The sequence below is a fragment of the Rhinolophus ferrumequinum genome, chromosome 2 (genome assembly GCF_004115265.2).
Source record: "Rhinolophus ferrumequinum isolate MPI-CBG mRhiFer1 chromosome 2, mRhiFer1_v1.p, whole genome shotgun sequence".
Classification (NCBI taxonomy): domain Eukaryota; kingdom Metazoa; phylum Chordata; class Mammalia; order Chiroptera; family Rhinolophidae; genus Rhinolophus; species Rhinolophus ferrumequinum.
Window position 1 is genome coordinate 51,947,340 of NC_046285.1, and position 16,926 is coordinate 51,964,265.

General features: G+C 49.8%; 1 protein-coding gene across 3 annotated transcripts in view; it reads left to right on the top strand.

The window, feature by feature from the left end:
• XXYLT1 (xyloside xylosyltransferase 1) overlaps positions 1-16,926 on the top strand; it is a 166,584-nt gene that overhangs the window by 25,936 nt on the left and 123,722 nt on the right. The window contains exons 1-2 of one of the 3 annotated variants that reach the window (XM_033089193.1): positions 2,662-2,871; positions 4,217-4,364. In XM_033089193.1, the coding sequence (XP_032945084.1) occupies positions 2,734-2,871; positions 4,217-4,364 (286 nt within the window). In that variant the 5' untranslated portion in view covers positions 2,662-2,733. Of the gene's footprint in view, positions 1-2,661; positions 2,872-4,189; positions 4,365-16,926 lie in introns of those variants that run through there. The other 2 variants (XM_033089177.1, XM_033089186.1) reach the window with 2 other exon arrangements.

Here is a 16,926-nt window from a genome sequence, read left to right on the forward strand (position 1 = left end):
CTGAGAACGCCTTAGCCTGAAACAACCTCAGTCATTCCTGAATTTGAGCGCTCCTAGAAGTCACGTGACGGCATGATTAAAAATAAAAGGAGGCAAAGAAACGTAACAGATTTAGTCCTTATTCCTGGGCTTTTGATCTCATAAGTGTGGAATATTGACATCAGTGAGTCTTTAAAGATTACTAATAATAGGAAGATAGTAAGTGGCTACAAATCTATGGTGATAGGCTGGTGAAAACCCAGCTGCCTTAATGGTTTGAACCATTAAGTTCTTGTGGGTTGGGATACCATTTCCAGCGACAACATCCAACGTAAATTCACAAGGAGCTGTATCCAGCATGTTACATGGATGACGAGGATGGTATGTTCTGGAAAACTGCTTGGGTAACTTGACTCTAGGGTTGATAAATACATTCATGTTGAGGAAGCCCATGAAGCGTTCAGAAAGAAATCGTTTTGCAAGCTGGCTGTTGGAAAAATAGTTATTTTATAATAAATAGGATTTTTAAATTTTAAAATACATAAAAATTAATAAAAGTTATAAATAGTGATTTGACTTTCTGATCTATGTCCCTACAAGTCATATAGTTCGGTTGGTGCAAACCATTGTTTTGGGTCTTCTCATTGGCCAGTTGCCTTCATTGGGGAGTCAGTCACCAACTAGTCCTGGTTTTCTAGGTTATGTCCAGGGCTTCCTGTAGCCTCTGAGGGTGGGGGATTTGACCGAGCGCAGGAACAGAGGCAGGATGGCATTATGTCTGCCCCTCTCCGTCTCTTTTCTCTCTCTCCATCACTCTTGCTTCTCTGAGCCTTCCGGGCAGCAGACCCTGGGCCGGGTTGGGCGTCTTAGCGCGACGGACGCCGACCCGGCTCTCGGGAGGTCGTGGTTTGCAAATGTATTTTAGACATTGGGAGGCCTGGGTGTTTTGATTCACACTTGCAGTGTCTGTGGTTTGCTTCTTGCTGCATAAAGTATATTCCACGGGACATATTAATTTATCTTCAAGTAGATTTATTGTATGAAATATTCATTGGAGCAGGCTTTACCGTGCAGCATTTGGAACAATGTACTGAGTACAGTTTGTCCTCATAAATCGATTAATGCTGATGTGATGCAATTTGTCTCCTATGAAGCTTTGGGGGGAGATGGGGGCTTCAGTAGGGGAAGAAGCTGGCTGTTCGAATCGCTGTACCTCCTCTGAGTGTGTGTGTGTCTGTGTTTGCTTTCTCTTCCTTTTTAATGAATGCAGAGGCTTCCATTCCTGAGAGAGCCCTCTCGTCAGCTTCCAGCTTCTTGCCAAATGCCAGTTTCCAGCAGTGGTTTGGAGGCGTAATGAGACTCAGAGGGAAAAGCTGGCTCCTGAGTGAAGACTGATCTGTGAGGAGAGGGGGCTCGGGACTGGGGAGGGCGGGGGGGGGCAGGCTGCTGACACGCAGGACTAAGTGCTGTGTGGCAAACCCCGAGCGCGGTGCTGTACCTGCTTGCTTTACCCAGGTAGTCCTGTAGCCACCATAGGACGTAGGTGTTACCACTTCTGTATTGGAGGCTCAGAGAGGTTTAGTAACTGGCCCAAAGTGCAGTTTCTTTAGTTCAGCAAACCTATTCTGATGGCCTGTCAGCTGGCCAGGGGCTGGGCGCAAGGCACAGGGCAGTCACAGCCTCTGGCCTCAAGGAGTGTCCCATCCGGCAGGTGTAGAAACAGACCTGTAGAGGAGCCAGATAGGGAAGTGGAGCCTTTCCCTGTATGATGCAGGTGCACAGGAGGGCGTGAGGCATCATGGGAGGTTCTGTGAAGGCTGCAGGGGGTGTCCACGTAAAGTTGGAGGACTGGATAGGAGTTTACTAGGCAGGTGGGGGCTGGGCAAGGGGCTTCCAGACAGCACGCGGAGCAGGCGTAAGTGTACAAGCACACGTAGACACGCGTGGTGTGGTGGGCAGCGTGGGGACTGCCGGGTTCAGTTCTGCCCCGTCCCCAGAGGAAGGAGGGCAGAGGGCAGCCAGAGCCACGAGTGCTCGACCGCATAAGCCTCGCTGGGGAATTTTCACTATAACCGAGGGCAGTGCAGAGCTATCAGAGGTTTTGAAGCCAAGGAGAGAGGGAAATGAATTTGTATACGTAGAAGATTACTTGAGAGGTACAACAGAGGCTGGTTTGGAGGAGGGCGAGGCAGGAGGTGGGGAAACCCGCCAGGGTTTCTGAGGCCCATGCAGCCAGGAAGGCACAGGGATGGAGTAAGGGCCGTACGGTGGGGCAGGAGGTGAAAGACGGTATCTGGTCTGGATTCCCCATCTCGGGTTGAGAGGCCACAAAAAAGAAGAAGTCAAAGTAAGAGGAAAAAACAGTCAGAAAAAGGGTAAAGGAAAATAGTACATTAGAAGAGAAATGCACTATCAAGAAATTCAAAAAAGTCTTTTCTAAAGAAATAAAAGATGTAAAGGGTTACGGTTAGGGAAGGGCGAGGACTAATGCAATGTAAAAGTTTTTCAGAGTTTAATAGTGTTTTAGACATGTAAGTAGAGCTAAGGAGAAACACAAGGTAAATGAGTTCAGACAAAAACGGGTTTCTGGCCAAAAGCGGAACGTAAAGTAGGGAAAAGCAGGCAGGGCGGTTGAGCGGCGCTGCAGGGCGGCGAGGTGATCCTTCTAGCCCTCTGACACCTGAGGGCTCTGGGAGTGCAGGCCGGGCAGGTGCCACCGTGCGAGTGGGCCGGGAAGGAGCCTGGGCAGAGGGAATGACAACACAGAGCCTACCTGCTTGGGAACCTCTGGGGCACCACCCACACCTGTCTTCTCCTGCTGCCCGGGCCACTGACAGCAAACCAGTCAGGGGAAGTGGGTGGCCTCTCCTTTTGCTGTTGGTGCCTATTCAGGTAGGTTCATGGCCGTGGAGTCGGCCTGGTAGTGGCTTAGCAGCATGTGGCAGCCTTGCAGGCTTCTTCCGTCCTGTGGCTATTAGGGAAGAGGGAGGTGGAAGAAGGGGTCTTCAGTAGATACCTTGTGAGGGTTGAAGAAGGACAAGGAACATTCTGGCTTGGGCTGTGTTTAGTGAGTGCCTTTTGTGTGCAATGGAGGGTTCTAGACGTTGTGGGCACACAGAGTGGCAGGAAAAACTTACAAAGAGTACATGAGCAGGATGTGTGGTCATCTGGTATCTGGGATGAAGCTGAGGCTACATGTGGGATGGACGTAAACACAGACTCATGCCAAACAAGGAAACCGACTCATTAGTGTCCTGTTAGTACTCTAGTCTATTCTAGTCTCTGGTCCTGCTGATGCCCTCCTCCTCCATCAGTCGCTGTTAAGGAAAGAGGATGCATTTATAGCTGGAAGAGCATGGGGCTTGGGCTGGAGATGAGGGTGCAAGGTCTGGCTCTGCCACTTATGAGCTAGATGATCTCAGGCAAGTGTGACCTCTGTGAGCATCTGCTTTCTTGTTTGGAATCTGGAGCTATAGTAGTGATGTCTGCCTCGCTGAAGTCCCCGGTTCTCAAGGGGATCAGTGTGTGTATGTATGTGAGAGTGTTTCATCAACGGCAGAGCTCTGTTCGGCAGCTGGTGACATCTCTAGACTTTAAGTATTCTGAGGAAGGTGGTGCCAGGTTATACCTCTCACCGCACCTCCAGAGTGTCTGGGACACTCACGAAATGCTGGTTGAGTTGATGGATGACTTTACTGTGCCCTGAGGCATTTGCCAGGCCCATTTTCCAGGGACCGTCTCACTGTTCACACTGTCGGACAAGGGAGGTGCGGCCCCTGACTGGCCGGCATATGGGACGTGTGCAGTGGCCACCAGGAGCAGCTATGCTGGGCCGGTGTCTCCACGCACACACACTGAGGGTCCTCATTTCAGGACCAGACAGTTTGCCGTGGTTTCCAGTCACTGGGCACAGAGCTGCCTTCAGGATGGCCCAGTGTGAAGTTCAGAAGCCCGAAGCAGACTGGGGGCTGCTCCTCTTCCCGTCCTCGCCCCCACCCTTCCCGTGACACCCCCCCACATGCGTGCTGCACACCCTGCACACTTTGTATCCCTGTCCCCACAGGCAGCCTCTGCTGACTCCCCGTTGTTCCCGTTTCCTTAACTCGCACTGGGGACCCCCGGGTTGTGATCTTTGAGGGGCACGGTCTGTCTCCCCTCCGTGGGCCCATGTGTGGCTGGTTGTCTGGACCCGGTTTGCTCACTGCCGCAGTTTCCTGTTCCTTGTGCCCTGCTGCAGGTCGTCTTTCACGATGTCGCCGTGCTGACGGACAAGCTCTTCCCTGTCGTGGAGGCCATGCAGAAGCACTTCAGTGCCGGCTCAGGGACCTACTACAGCGATTCCATCTTCTTCCTCTCGGTGGCCATGCACCAGATCATGCCCAAAGGTAACCTGATGCCGGGGGCAGCAGCCCCTGCGGGTTGGTGTTCGCCTCTGGTGCCCTGGCTGCACAGTCCTGCCAGCGCCCTGCGTCAGAAGAGCTCCAGTGAAACACGAAGGAGAGGGTACGGGGGCAAGCCATGCCCTTTGTGTAACAGAGAATGAGGGGCAGGGCCCTGGGTTGCACGGCCCCGGGGGCCATTCATGAGGACACAGTGTGGTGTGGGGACCCTAGACTGGGGGCGTCTGGGCTCCAGCCCCGACTCTGCCCCCTTTCCCCCCCGGGACTCACTTTGCTCATTTGATGAATGGCAGGTAGGACTAGATGACCGTCCCTCTAGATCTGCTAGTCTGTTCTTTCTAGTTTGAACCTGTACTTATCTGATTTTAAAATATCAAATCTAGATGTGAGAGGTGCAAATTATGACTGAGTAGGACTTCGTTTTGAAACTCTAGTGCACGATCAGTGGGTTTTCTGGGCTTTGGTCCCTCAGGAGTAGAAGAGATGTGATTGTCTGCTCTGTGATAGGTCTGCTCATCCTGGGACTAGAAGCCTCGTGTGTGGGGGGGTCTCACATGGGGTGTCCCAAGCTTCGGGATTTTTCTCTTTCAACTAGCCCTTGATTGATTCTGGAGCCCTGGATATTGTCCATCTTCTGGCCATGAGGAACCATGACCTGGGCCTTTTAGGGGTGATGAGGAGAGTTTTGGGGTCTTGGAGTAGCCGCTTTCCGAACTGTGACTGGTTGAGTTTCCAGCAGTTCCCAGAACAGACAGCCCGATAGCCAGGCCATGTGGAGGCCTGCTGTTCCGGCCCAGCAGACCAGAAGTGAAAGGGGTGTGACGTGCACCACCGTTTGATGGCGCCTGGTAAGCCGGGAATTCAGGTGTTGGAGGTTGACACGCGGTTCCCGTGGCAGATTGTCATTCCATGGGGACCTCTAGCACATCCATTTTAGCTGGGGCTTTGTCTCCACAAGGCAAGCTCCTGCAGCACGGAGGCCCCTGAGTATTCTCTTAGCTGTAAGCAAGGGCTCAGGGAGCTTCACTGGCAGGGCATCTGAGAGAGGAGACGAGCTCACCAAAAGGCCACAGCGAAAAGAATCTGTGATTCTTCACAGCAACTAGGGGCAGCTCCGTGAGCTCCCAGAGTCTCTCCACCAGCCCTGTGAGGTGACAGATGAGGGAGACCAAGGACTTGAGTGACTTGCCCAGAGTTCTACAACCATTTAAGTGGCAGAGCTGGGATTTGAACTCAGGTCTGGCTGACATGGAGGTCTACTTCTCCAAATAGCAGTTACTTTCCCCCTCTCAGATGGGCCGTATGGAATCACTGGTCAGGCCTGGTGCAGGGGCTGTAGGCCACTCAGACTAGAGGAAGGTGTGGTTCCTGCTTTCCTGGATTCTGGTGGGGGGGAGGTGGGGTGAGTCACAGACGGAGCTGCTAGTCCTCGCTCTGCCACTAAGCACTTGTGTGCCTCTGGCTGAGTCAGTTTGTCTCTGAGACCTCAGTTTCCTAACCTGTACATGAGGAGGCTGATTTAGTGAACTGTTTTGGAAGAGTCCAGGCTCACAGGAATCCCCTACGGGGTTCTGTAGTTTGGGGAGCCGAGGGAAGAGGGGTTCTACTCTTACCCTACCTCTCCTGCCCCACCCCCACTCCTAGAAGTCTATCTTGATTGCTGTATAGATCGAGGTCAGGCTTTGGAGCAAGATTCTATTTGGTCAAACGGTTCCATGATTAAACTACAGTGGTACCTCTGTTTTCTAACATAATCCGTTCCAGAAGACTGTTCGAGTTCTGAAATGTTCGAAAACAGCGGACAGCTAGGCCTCAGGATCTTGCACTCAGCGGGAGCAGCGTGACAGTTAGACTTCCGAGGCGTGTTATAAAACCGAAACATTTACTTCCGGGTTTATGGCGTTCATAAATCGAAATGTTCATCAATGCGAGGTACTACTGTAGTTTGAAATGTCTCGACCAGATGGGCCTTGAGGGCCGGACCAGTCCTGTTCTCCTGCATGTGTGATTGGCCTTGAATGGAATGCTGTGACAGAAGAACTAACAAGGGACAGCAGGAGATCTCAGAGGAGGCGGCTTTCCTGACTTTCTGTTCTGCCTCTTCTGCCTCTTCAGCAGTTAGGTCTCTGCCATCATGTGCTAAACTCTAGGCCAGGTTATGCTTTGGGGCATCAGAGAGAGGGAAAATAGACAGTTTTCCTTTGGGGATTGTCAGGGCAGAGAAATACTTCTGCCTAGGGAGGGCAGTGAATTGTTAAGTGCAGATGGCACATGTTAGGGAGCCTCAGGCTGCCGTCCGTCTGCTCCTCTGACTTTGCCCTGCTGGTAGCCTGGTCTCGTCCCGGGGTGACGTCCGCAGAGACAAGACTCTGGCCAGAGCTCTGCTGTGGCTGCACTAGATCAGATCACCGGTATCTCTCCAAGTGCGGTCCAGGCCTCTGAGGGGACACAGGTGAGGAGGGAGCTGTGTGAGGTGTGCAGCGGGCAGCCCCAAACACCAACTCTGTCCGTGGGTTCTTCAGATGATGATAATATGCTGCCAGAGAGTCATTTCTGTATCTGCCCAAAGTCCGCTTCCTGAGAAGAGAGTTATCAGGAGTTACTAAAATCTGATAGTCGCAAAATGCAACGAGGGAGCAGTCCTGGTGCGCCTGTGGAGTCGGGGGTGTTTCTGCCGAGCATTTTGGCTGCCACACAGTACTTGGCCTCGTGTGAAGCTCCTTCTGGGCACATCCTTTGGAATTCCTGCAGTTTTCAGAAGGAGGCTTTTTTTTCAGGCACCGTTAGTGCTGTCTTGCATTTGTCATCGCTCTTTATTGCTGCCTTTTTGTGTTCATTTTTTAAAATCATAGAAATTGCTGTTGTTTGGGGGTTTGTTGAAGATTTTGTCCTTGTATGTTTGGTGTATTCTTGCTCTTTTGTTTCACGTTGTTCTTTCTCCTCTGGTGAAGTGAGAATGGAGGATGGGTGGATCATAAGCCCTTGGTTCCGTCCAGGAAGGCTGGGTCAGGAAAGTTGTGTCTGACTTATGTCTCAGACCAGCCCGGCTGGTGTTTGCCTCAGAAATCCAGGTGGTTTCTCTCTGTCCAAGCCTCTCCTCCCACAGCTCCTCCAACTCCGTAGCAGGAGGATCACCCTTCTGTATTTCAGCTACCTCTAAAATATATTTACTTCTTTTTTTTCTGTTTTAAAACTGACACTGATTCATAAAGAGAATATCTGACATTAAAATAGAAAAAAGTTATCCTTTTACTACTATATAAACGTCATCACTATTAATTCTTGATTACCTTATAATGTCTTCCCAACATGTAGTTCTTTAACAATTTAGTTAAAGTAGGAGTTGTACTATGTATTTAAATTATTCTGAGTGTTTTTTACATATCAAAATATGAAATTGAACCTTTATTTAAACTAAAAAAAGTGAAAGAAATGGTACAAGTAAAGCTGCATTATAAAATTTTCAATTAATGTTACTTATCACCGTTTTCTGTGTAATCATAGTTTGAAAGTTTTTTGAATGGTTGCATTGAGTAGGTGAACCTTACTTAGTTCACTTTATCTGATTTCCCTGTTCTCGGCTACCTAGATGCTTTCTATTTTTCTACGATCATAAATTGTACTGTGTTGAATATATACACACGTAAAGATTATTTTCTCTAATTAGGGTTATTTCTTTATGATAGCTCCCCACGGGGGGATTCCTGGGCCAGAGGTGACCCATACAAAGCCTGTGTTGACTTCCCCCTCCTGTGGTGTTGCCAGCCTATACAACTGAGATTCTGTACAGCTTTCTAAGCCCATTGGTGTCTGACCTCTTGGGGGGACCTCAGGCAGCCACATACGAGCATCAGGACAGTTGCTGCCACCACTTGCCAGGAGAGGAAGGGCGGAACTCAGTGAGGTCTGGCCATTTCTCCATGGTTTGGAATAAGCGGGGTCGCACCAGCCGGGTTTCTGATGCCTTGACCCAGAGCTGAATGCTCAACCTCTCATACCCACCCAGCACCCTGAGGCCTCCCCGCTCCTCTCCTGGGCCCCTCGCTGCAGCCATGCAGAGAGGGCCTGGGGGGGCTGGGTGGGGGCTGGTTAACCTCATGTGTTTTGCTCAGAGCGTCCTGGAGCAGCGCTGCCCAGACCACATTTGCAGAGTGAGGAACGAAGGGGCCCTGCAGGCAGAACTCGCTGGCTCTGACTTTGGTTAAATCTTGTTTTTCTTTCCATTGCTTATTGGATTGGTCATGTGTGGCTGGCTGGCAGGTCCGGCCCTGACACTTGGCCGGCCATGTGTCCTTCACAGGCATGCAGCCACTCTCGGCTGCTCACTCACACACCCACAGGGCTTTTAATCTCCTCCTGTTGGTGGTGTTAGGTTTGTCCCCACTGGAAGCATCTTAAGCAATGGAAAAGAAAACATTTTTGCCCAACTGGAGCTGGAGGGCGTGGAGAGCAGCTCCTCAGGGACTGCAGCTTCTTTCTCCGGTGTCACATGGCTCCTAGGAGATATTGGCTCCGGCTTAGTGATACGGGCCATAAAAACAACCCTTACCGAGGCTGAGCCACGATGCTTGGTGTACGAGTATGATTGTGGTGGGGTTCGCCCTGGGCAGGGGAGGCAGGGGCCTGGACAATCGGCAGTGTGCAAGGCTAGCCAGTGGCCCCGGGAGACTTTCCCGTAAGGATCTTGTTCTGTGGTCAGCCATTTGCTAATAGACTCCTCTGCCAGGGGTCTGGTGTTCGTATGACGTGGTGCTGACCGTTCTGGTGTCTTAGAGATGTTTGCTGCTTCAGGGGATCGTGGTGGTGGGGTGGGTCGCATGGTCCAGCAATTAGGCAGGATGTCGTGAAGGCCACAGGGAGACCCACGCAATGCTGAGCGTTTCTGAAGAGGACGAGTCACAGGCATTTGGCAAGGAGGGGGGCTTCAGGGAGGAGGAGGTACTCGAGCTTTGAAGGGTAGGTCAAGTTTCATTGAGTGGAAACAGGTAGGGAGTGGTTCAGGCAGTTGGGAAGAGGTGTGTGTGTTTGGGAAACAGCACATCACTTTTGACAAACATGGGAGGGCACAGGCTGGGAAGTAGGGGGAGAGAACATAGGTGAGGCAGGTTGGCATGCCCTGTGGAGGCTTGGATGCCAGGCTGAGGGCTGGCCCCAGACACAGGAGGCTAGGCCTTTGTGGACATTTTGCCAGGCAGGAACCGGCCCAGATCCATGCTTTAGGAAAGCTGGTGCGTCTGAGACGGGGCACGGATTGTAGGGGGAGTTGCTGGGGTCCAGCTGCATATATTTTTTGAGTGTCCACGGAGCCGGGCCTTATGGACAGGCTGTGAGAGACCTGTAGGTAGACTCCCTGGCCTCAAGCAGCAGCTAATCTAGAGTGGGCATGTGTATACATGTGTCTGCACAAGCTGTGTACCAAGTATGTACACATTACAGGAGGTGAACTGTAGCATCCACTGAGACCTGACAGGCATCCCCAGCTTTTTGCAGAGCTTCCCTCTTTCTGTGACAGCCCAGGGGCTACAGAGGTCATGACACTGGCTGCTGCAGGAACAATTACAAACTAGGTTGCAGCTTTTAGCAACTCTGTGGGTTCAGAAAAAGAGGAAATGAAATTAGGAGAGAATGTAGAGCAGACAGTCTTCCACTCAGAGCTCCAGTTATGGGGTCATAAACTCCTGTAAATCCAGTGCAGATACGCCTGCCATGGGACCGCTTGCCTGTGAGTCTCTGCACGTTAGTGTGAGTTAGCCACATCTGGTCGCCTTCCTCTGGACTCCAAATGGAGATAGGAGCCCCAAGGGAATGAGATGAATAATATGTGTGTTGGATAAATGAATGAGGTTGAGGGAAAGGTTGAAGGGAGGAGGAAAAAGTATTTTGGAGCCTAATGTGCTCCTGGAGATAGGCTCAGTGTTACCTTGACAAAGCCGAGTCCAGGTGAGGGAAGGCAGGAGGAGGAGGGAGCCTTGGTGAGGTCTGAATCCTGGCAAGGTCCAGGAAACTCTGTTTTCCTCCTTAGCACTCTCCTTCTTAGACCCTGTGAGTCTTGCCCCTGGGCCCTGGAGCCCAGGCCTGGGCAGTGGAGCGAGGCTTTAGCCATGCTGTGTATTCCCTTGATTTCTGTAGCTTGGCCGTGGCACTGGACTGTTTCACCCTCGTTTCTATTGGTGTGGGGCGTCCAGAAATTCCAGTTGATTGACTTCCTGATTAGCTGTGGACAAAACCAGCTCCATATGAGCCAGGTGGCTTGTATACCGTGGGCGTCTGCGGGGTTTGAGGAAGCCACTGGCTGGTCTGTGCCCATTACGGCGTCATGTTTCCTGCTGCCCCGTGTTTCTGTTGCTTCCCTCCCCGCAGGTGAGGAGTGAAGTTCCGCACATTATCCTGTGTCTACACAGAGGAGGGATGGGTTCGAGTTGTGGCAGCCTCTCCTGACACGTCTCTGGTGGGGGGATTGGCACCCCTGGACTCAGGATTCCCACGGTCACTGGCTGTGAGCTGTGCTGGCAGCACTGGGTCTAGACTCCTGTATGTGCCTGGGAGGACTCAGTCGGGGTCACCCTTGGGGTGTGGGGACTATCCACTGACTGGCTTTGTTTGGGTTATTCTGAAGAGGGGCCTGGGAGACGAGGAAGAGGGTGTTCTCTGCCTGTCCATCGCTGCCCTGCATCTTTATAGAGGGTGTTTGGGTTCACTCATAAGGGAGGTGCAGCAGGCACCATGATCCCATTTTTAAGACAAAGGGATTCAGGCACAGATGGGGGGAGAAACTTCCCCAGGGTCACAGAGCCTGGCTGAGCAAGGACAGGACCGAGGCTCCCTGACTCCCAGCCAGTTACACCGAGGACGTCCCTCAAACATGTCTGACTTGGGCTACAGGCTGGCCGTGCCACGTTGCTCATGTTTCCAGGCTTACCTCAGGCCTGGCCTCGGAGATGGTGTGGGAGGGTTTGCTTTTGTGGAAGATTCTCTTTGTTTACCCGTGAGTCAATCAACCAAAATTTGAGGGCCAGCCCTGCCCCTAGCCCTATGTCTGAGGCTTTGGGGTAAGCAGAGAAACTCAATTTTACCTCAGTTTCCCCTCTCCTCATCTGTGAAGTGGGAATAATTTCACCTTTTCTGCCTTGTGAGGAAGGGTTGGTGTGGGAAAGTATTGAATAAACTGTGATCTGCTGCTGGTTATTGTTTTTGTTACTACTTCATGCTGATGTTTCTTCCATTCAGAGGCTCCTAAAGCAGTGGTTCCCAAGTTTCACCACCTAGGGACCCCTCCAACTGTCCACATCCCCAGTGGCTGTCTTTCCCATTTGCCACCAGGAGAAAACCAATGCCCAGTCAAGAGAAAGGACTGCTGGGTGGGGTGTGTGCACTGAGGTGGGGTCTGGCCAATTGTCAGCTCCAGGAGGAACAGGGTATCACATCGTCCAATTACCGTGTGACTGCACGTACCACAGGAGGTTGTGCGTGTCCCAGGCTAATGACATTAAGTTGTGAGGAGCAGGGATTGTTGAAGGTGATTGAACATATCTCTTATCTGTGTGAAGCCTCCTAACCATTCTGTGACGTAAGCAGGCATTAACATCCCAGTTTTATAGATGGACAACATGAGGCCAAGAGAGGCGAGATGACTTGATCAAAGTCACCTGGTGACTAAGACATAAGGATTGAGGTTGTCCAACTCCACCTCTCTCCTGGCCTCAGTTTTCCCAGTTATTCAAAGAGAGTACTGGATTCCATCACCTCCTCGGTCCTCTTCAGCCGGGCATTCTCTGTGTTGCTGGAGCACACGCTCCCTTCATGGACGTACCAGGAGTGTATTGGCTGCGTAGGTTGTGTATATGTTTGTTTTCTGGATGTTCCACAATTTTCAGTTTGATGTATGTCCACCCTTCCAGATGTGTGTGTGTGTCTTCTTCTCTCTGCTGTCGCAGAATCCCATCTGGCCTTGGCATCTTCTCCATATCTGCCTCACTCGCTAGTCACTTAAAAAAGAAAAACTTTATTTTTTAGAATAGTTTTAGATTTATTAGAAAGACTGAAGATAGTACAGAGAGTTCCCACATATCCCTCACCCAATTTCCCCTATTATTAACATATTACATTAATATGGGATGTTTTGTTACAACTAATAAACCAACGTTTATATGTTATTATTAAATAAAGCCCACACTTTATTCACACGTCCTTGGTTTTAATCTAATACCCCTTTTTTGTTCCGGGATCCCATCCAGGATGCCACATTACATTTGCTTGTCATGTCTCCTTAGGCTTCCCTTGATGGTGAAATTTTCTCCAACTTGCCTTGTGTTTGGTGTCTTTAATAGTATTGAGAAGTACTGGTCAGATATTTGAAGACTGTCCTTCAGTTGGGATTTGTTTAATGTTTTTCGTATCATTAGACTAGAGTTACGGGTTTTTTGAGAGGAAGACCACAGAGGTAAAGTGCCATTTTCATCACATCGTATCCAGAATACATGATTCATCGCCATTGATGTTGACCTTGATCACCTGGCTGAGGTAACATTTGTCAGGTATCTCCACTGTAAAGTTGCTCTTATTGCCCCCGCCCGTGCTTAAAAAATGGGAGTGATCACTTCTCAGAGGGTATGTTTCCACTGCTTGGGCCCATCCCGCTCGTCCTGCTGGTGATGGCTGCCCCTCCCCGTGCCACCAGCCGTGGTCTGTGGAAGCCTAGAGATGCGGAAATGCTGTTTCACTGTTCCGGACAGTGGGCCCGTTTTACTGTTTGGGGCAGTAGATGATCATGTCTGAGCTTCCTTGACTTCCAGGCCCAGTGTCTGCCGGGAACATGGAGCCAGGCAGGTCCGAAGCAGGCTGAAGGGACAGATCGCAGAGAACAGGAGTTCAGGCTCTGAGGCAGGCAGAGGTGGGTGCAAATCGCATCTCTGTGAGTCACGAGATTTGTGACCATGGGAAGTTACTTAAAAGTGGCTGAATGGTGTAGTGGTTAAGAACATAGGCCTGGCGGCAGCGTGGCTGGCTCATGGCAGCTGTATCACTGACCTGCTGTGTGACTCTTGCCAAGTTACCGAACCTGTCCGTGCTTTGCTTTCCTCATCTATAGAATGGAGATAACAACAGTGCACATCTCAAGGGTCGTTATGAGAATTAAATAGTGTATGTAAGGGGCTTAAAGCAGTGCCTGGAACATGGTAAAGTGTTAACGTGTCTCTGGATCTCAGTTTCCTTATCTATACAATGGGGATGATGTATTACTAGTACTTACCGTATTTTGCTGTGTGTGATGTCCTCCCGTGTATACTGCACACCCCTGTTTTTGGCCCAAAGTTTCAGGGAAAAAATATTTTGTTTTAATTTTTTAATTCAAATTTTAATTTGTTTACATTTAGGTACTTGTTTTTTGTATTATAAAGGAATTTTAGCATTTACTTTTTAACATATTATGGTACAAGAAATTTTATGTAACAAATAATTACAAAAGACAAGAACAGATAAACGTACAAGAAATTTTTATGTACCGATAACAAATTTATGGTATTTACGCACCATGGAAGGCCAAGAACTCTTCCTTGTTGCAAGTTTGTCGTAAGTTCAACATACCGATTATTGTATTTCAGGGTATTATTTTGCATACAGATATCATTCTTGATTTCTGGAGTTACACTTTTAATTCATAAGCATAAAAAAAGAATTAAACTTTTATATAGATAAGGAATTAGTACTACTGAAGCATAATGTGCATACTTATTTTTCCCTCACAGATTTATGGCAAAATACGGCAGTTCAGAGGCCTAATGAGCTGACACCTGTAATGGCCTTGGCACTGTGCATAGCACATGGCGATGGCCCAGTAATTGGTAGCTGTGTGGGTGGTGATGAGGAGCTATGCCTCCAAATATAGCACCAGCAGGTGTGGGGCTGGAGTTAGGCTCTGACTCTTAGACCACCCACTTTGCCTTTTGGAAAGATCTTCTGATAATGGAATAAGGACATTTCCTGGACGATCCTGGGCAAGTCATGTCACCACTTGTCCCCCAGTGAGGCTCGCCATCTCCGACCTGCCTTCCTCTCAGGGTTACTGTGAGCTGGAAGTGGAAGAAGGCAGCTAACGTGCTTCATCTCCCCGTACCCTCCCAAAAGACCTTTTCCACCAGCTCCCGGAATCCAGGTACCTGAGATCTACATAGTCACAGCATATCATTATTCCCACCCCACCACCTCCATCCTACTCATGTTTCCTAAGATCTAAGTGTATGAAAAGACCAGGCAAATGCAGAATATTATAAAACCCCGAAAAATGTAGGCCCTGGGGCCTGAGCCTCCAGGTTACCTTCTTGAAGCTTACCGTGACGCTTGCTGTTGTAGAGAAGTGACAGTCGACTGGGGATGCATGGGGGTGGGGTGGTCCAGACCTGCTCCCAGCCCTTCTCCTGGCATCATGGGTGCTGTCACCCCGAGCCTCTTATTTCGGCAGCCCGTCACTGAGGCCTTGCTGTCCTGAGGCTGGAGGACAATGACTGAACTCCTGTGAGAACAGTCTTGGGTCCACTTTGGGTCAGTGGTGTTTGATGAGAAAGGCTGGTGTGAATTTCTGGTAATGAATGTGCGGGTGCCTCTTAGCCCAGGTTCACGGCCACGCATGAGAAAGAACGGAGGCAGGGCCAGAAAGCCTGCAGGCTGGAGACAAGACCAAAATGGAAAGATCCACACTGGCAGCTCTCATTTATTCATTCGTTCATTCATGCTTTGAAATTCTGAGGTCAGTGTGCAGCCTTTTGCAGAAACCCTTTAAAATTCCATCTTTTTTCCCCAAGTGAAATGTGACAAATGTAGTAAAAACCATAGTCAATTTGGATTTCTTTATTCTGTGCTTTTTGTATTTTTACTCACCATTGTGCAAGCTCTTGAATGTTCTTGCATAGCAGTTTTATGAAGCAGAGAAGGCTTTTAAGGCTGGTTTATGGAACTTCATCACTTTGTTCAGTTTGAAACCAAATCAGGAAACTATAATCAATGTTTACTTACCCATCAGTAAGTAATCCAGGAGTCCTGCAGGCAGGTGTATATGTTTAAGTTCTGGAGCCTGGACTGTGGTGGAGAAGGGGTTAGGTTTCTGGGAGAGAGGCACCGTTTTCTTCTCTTTCCTCTACCCCTCACACTTCCTTGGGTTGGAGGAGACTTTGGGCCTAAGCCACATACTCTAACCTGGTTTGCTAGAGAGTTCTGGTGTCGTACCGCAGCTAATAATAGAGTGGTCTTTTCCTTTCCCACCTGCCGTTACCCCTGGTGTGTATAAATGTCTCAGAAACCTCCTCAGGAATAGGGGTTACTGGGCTCTCTCTGAGTTCTCTGGCCATAATAACGTCTAGTACTGCCCAACCCTCTCCTAACTCCTAATAGAGACTGTGGTTAAACGACTGAACTTCTCTGATACTTTGTTTAGAAAATGGGAGTAATGAGTGTATAGGTGTAGTAGGGTTGGATGAAGACTGATGGAGACCATGTGTGAAGAGTCATCGTGCCTGGCACGGAGACATGCTCAGTGTTCGATGGTGGTGCTTTTCCTCTTGGAGGGTCACAAATATCAGCAAATCAAAAGCTCCGAAAGTACTGAAGTAGAATAAAAAAATGTTTATGTTTTACCGAGCATTTCTCAAACTTAACAACAGAGCAACGCCTTTTTGAGAATGCCTGTTCACATTCTAAGATAGGGTTGTGTCACAGAACTCACTCTAAGAAATGCTGCCCTAAAATAAGAGTGATAAATGAACAGCACTTTTGTAGTGCTGTCTGTTGGGGTGTGTGTGTGGGAGGTGGGGGCAGGAAGCCTCAGCCTTCAGACAAAGGCACTTCCTGTCAGTCTTTCCTCTTCTCCCTGCAGCAAGGCCAGTGGAGTATGTCATTGGGAAGGCATTTTAATTATTCACGTACTGTGTTGCTTATACCATGACTGCTTCCTGAGCCAATCTGAAGTAGCTTTGGGTATTCCCGAAATTTACCTCAGACCCAGAAGTGTTAGGAAGACTGTCCCTGGATCATGATTGGTGGTGAGACCATGGGTACAGAGGTATTAAAAGGAGGGAGCTGTATGTCTGGTGCCACTCTGCAAGCAGAATACCCCCACAGCTTTGGCAAACTGGAGTGGTTTCCGAGGAGGGTGACCCAGAGGGCAGCTGAGGGATCCTGAAATCGACCCTTGAGGGAACGGGGCCTACACGCTAGAGATGACTTGCTGCTTCTGAAGGACCAGCCTGGGAAAGAGGAAGCAGGCCTGTTCTGTGTGGCCCAGACAGGCCATACCAGGTGCAGCTGGCTAGAATTTCTAACTCGGTCACCATCTTTTTGTAAGCCCATGGGCAAGCCCTTTTCTGCCCGGGTGGCTGGTTCTCAGCTATAGACTGAGGGGTTGGATATAACCCAGGGTGCAGACTGGCCACCTACAGCCGTAGCCCTCGTTCTATTTGGCCATTGTATCATCCTTACAGTGGCGTTAAGGGGCGGTGTACATGGGTAAGGGTAACACCTAGTCTAGTCTCTGGGTCTTATGTCTCTGCCCGGCCTT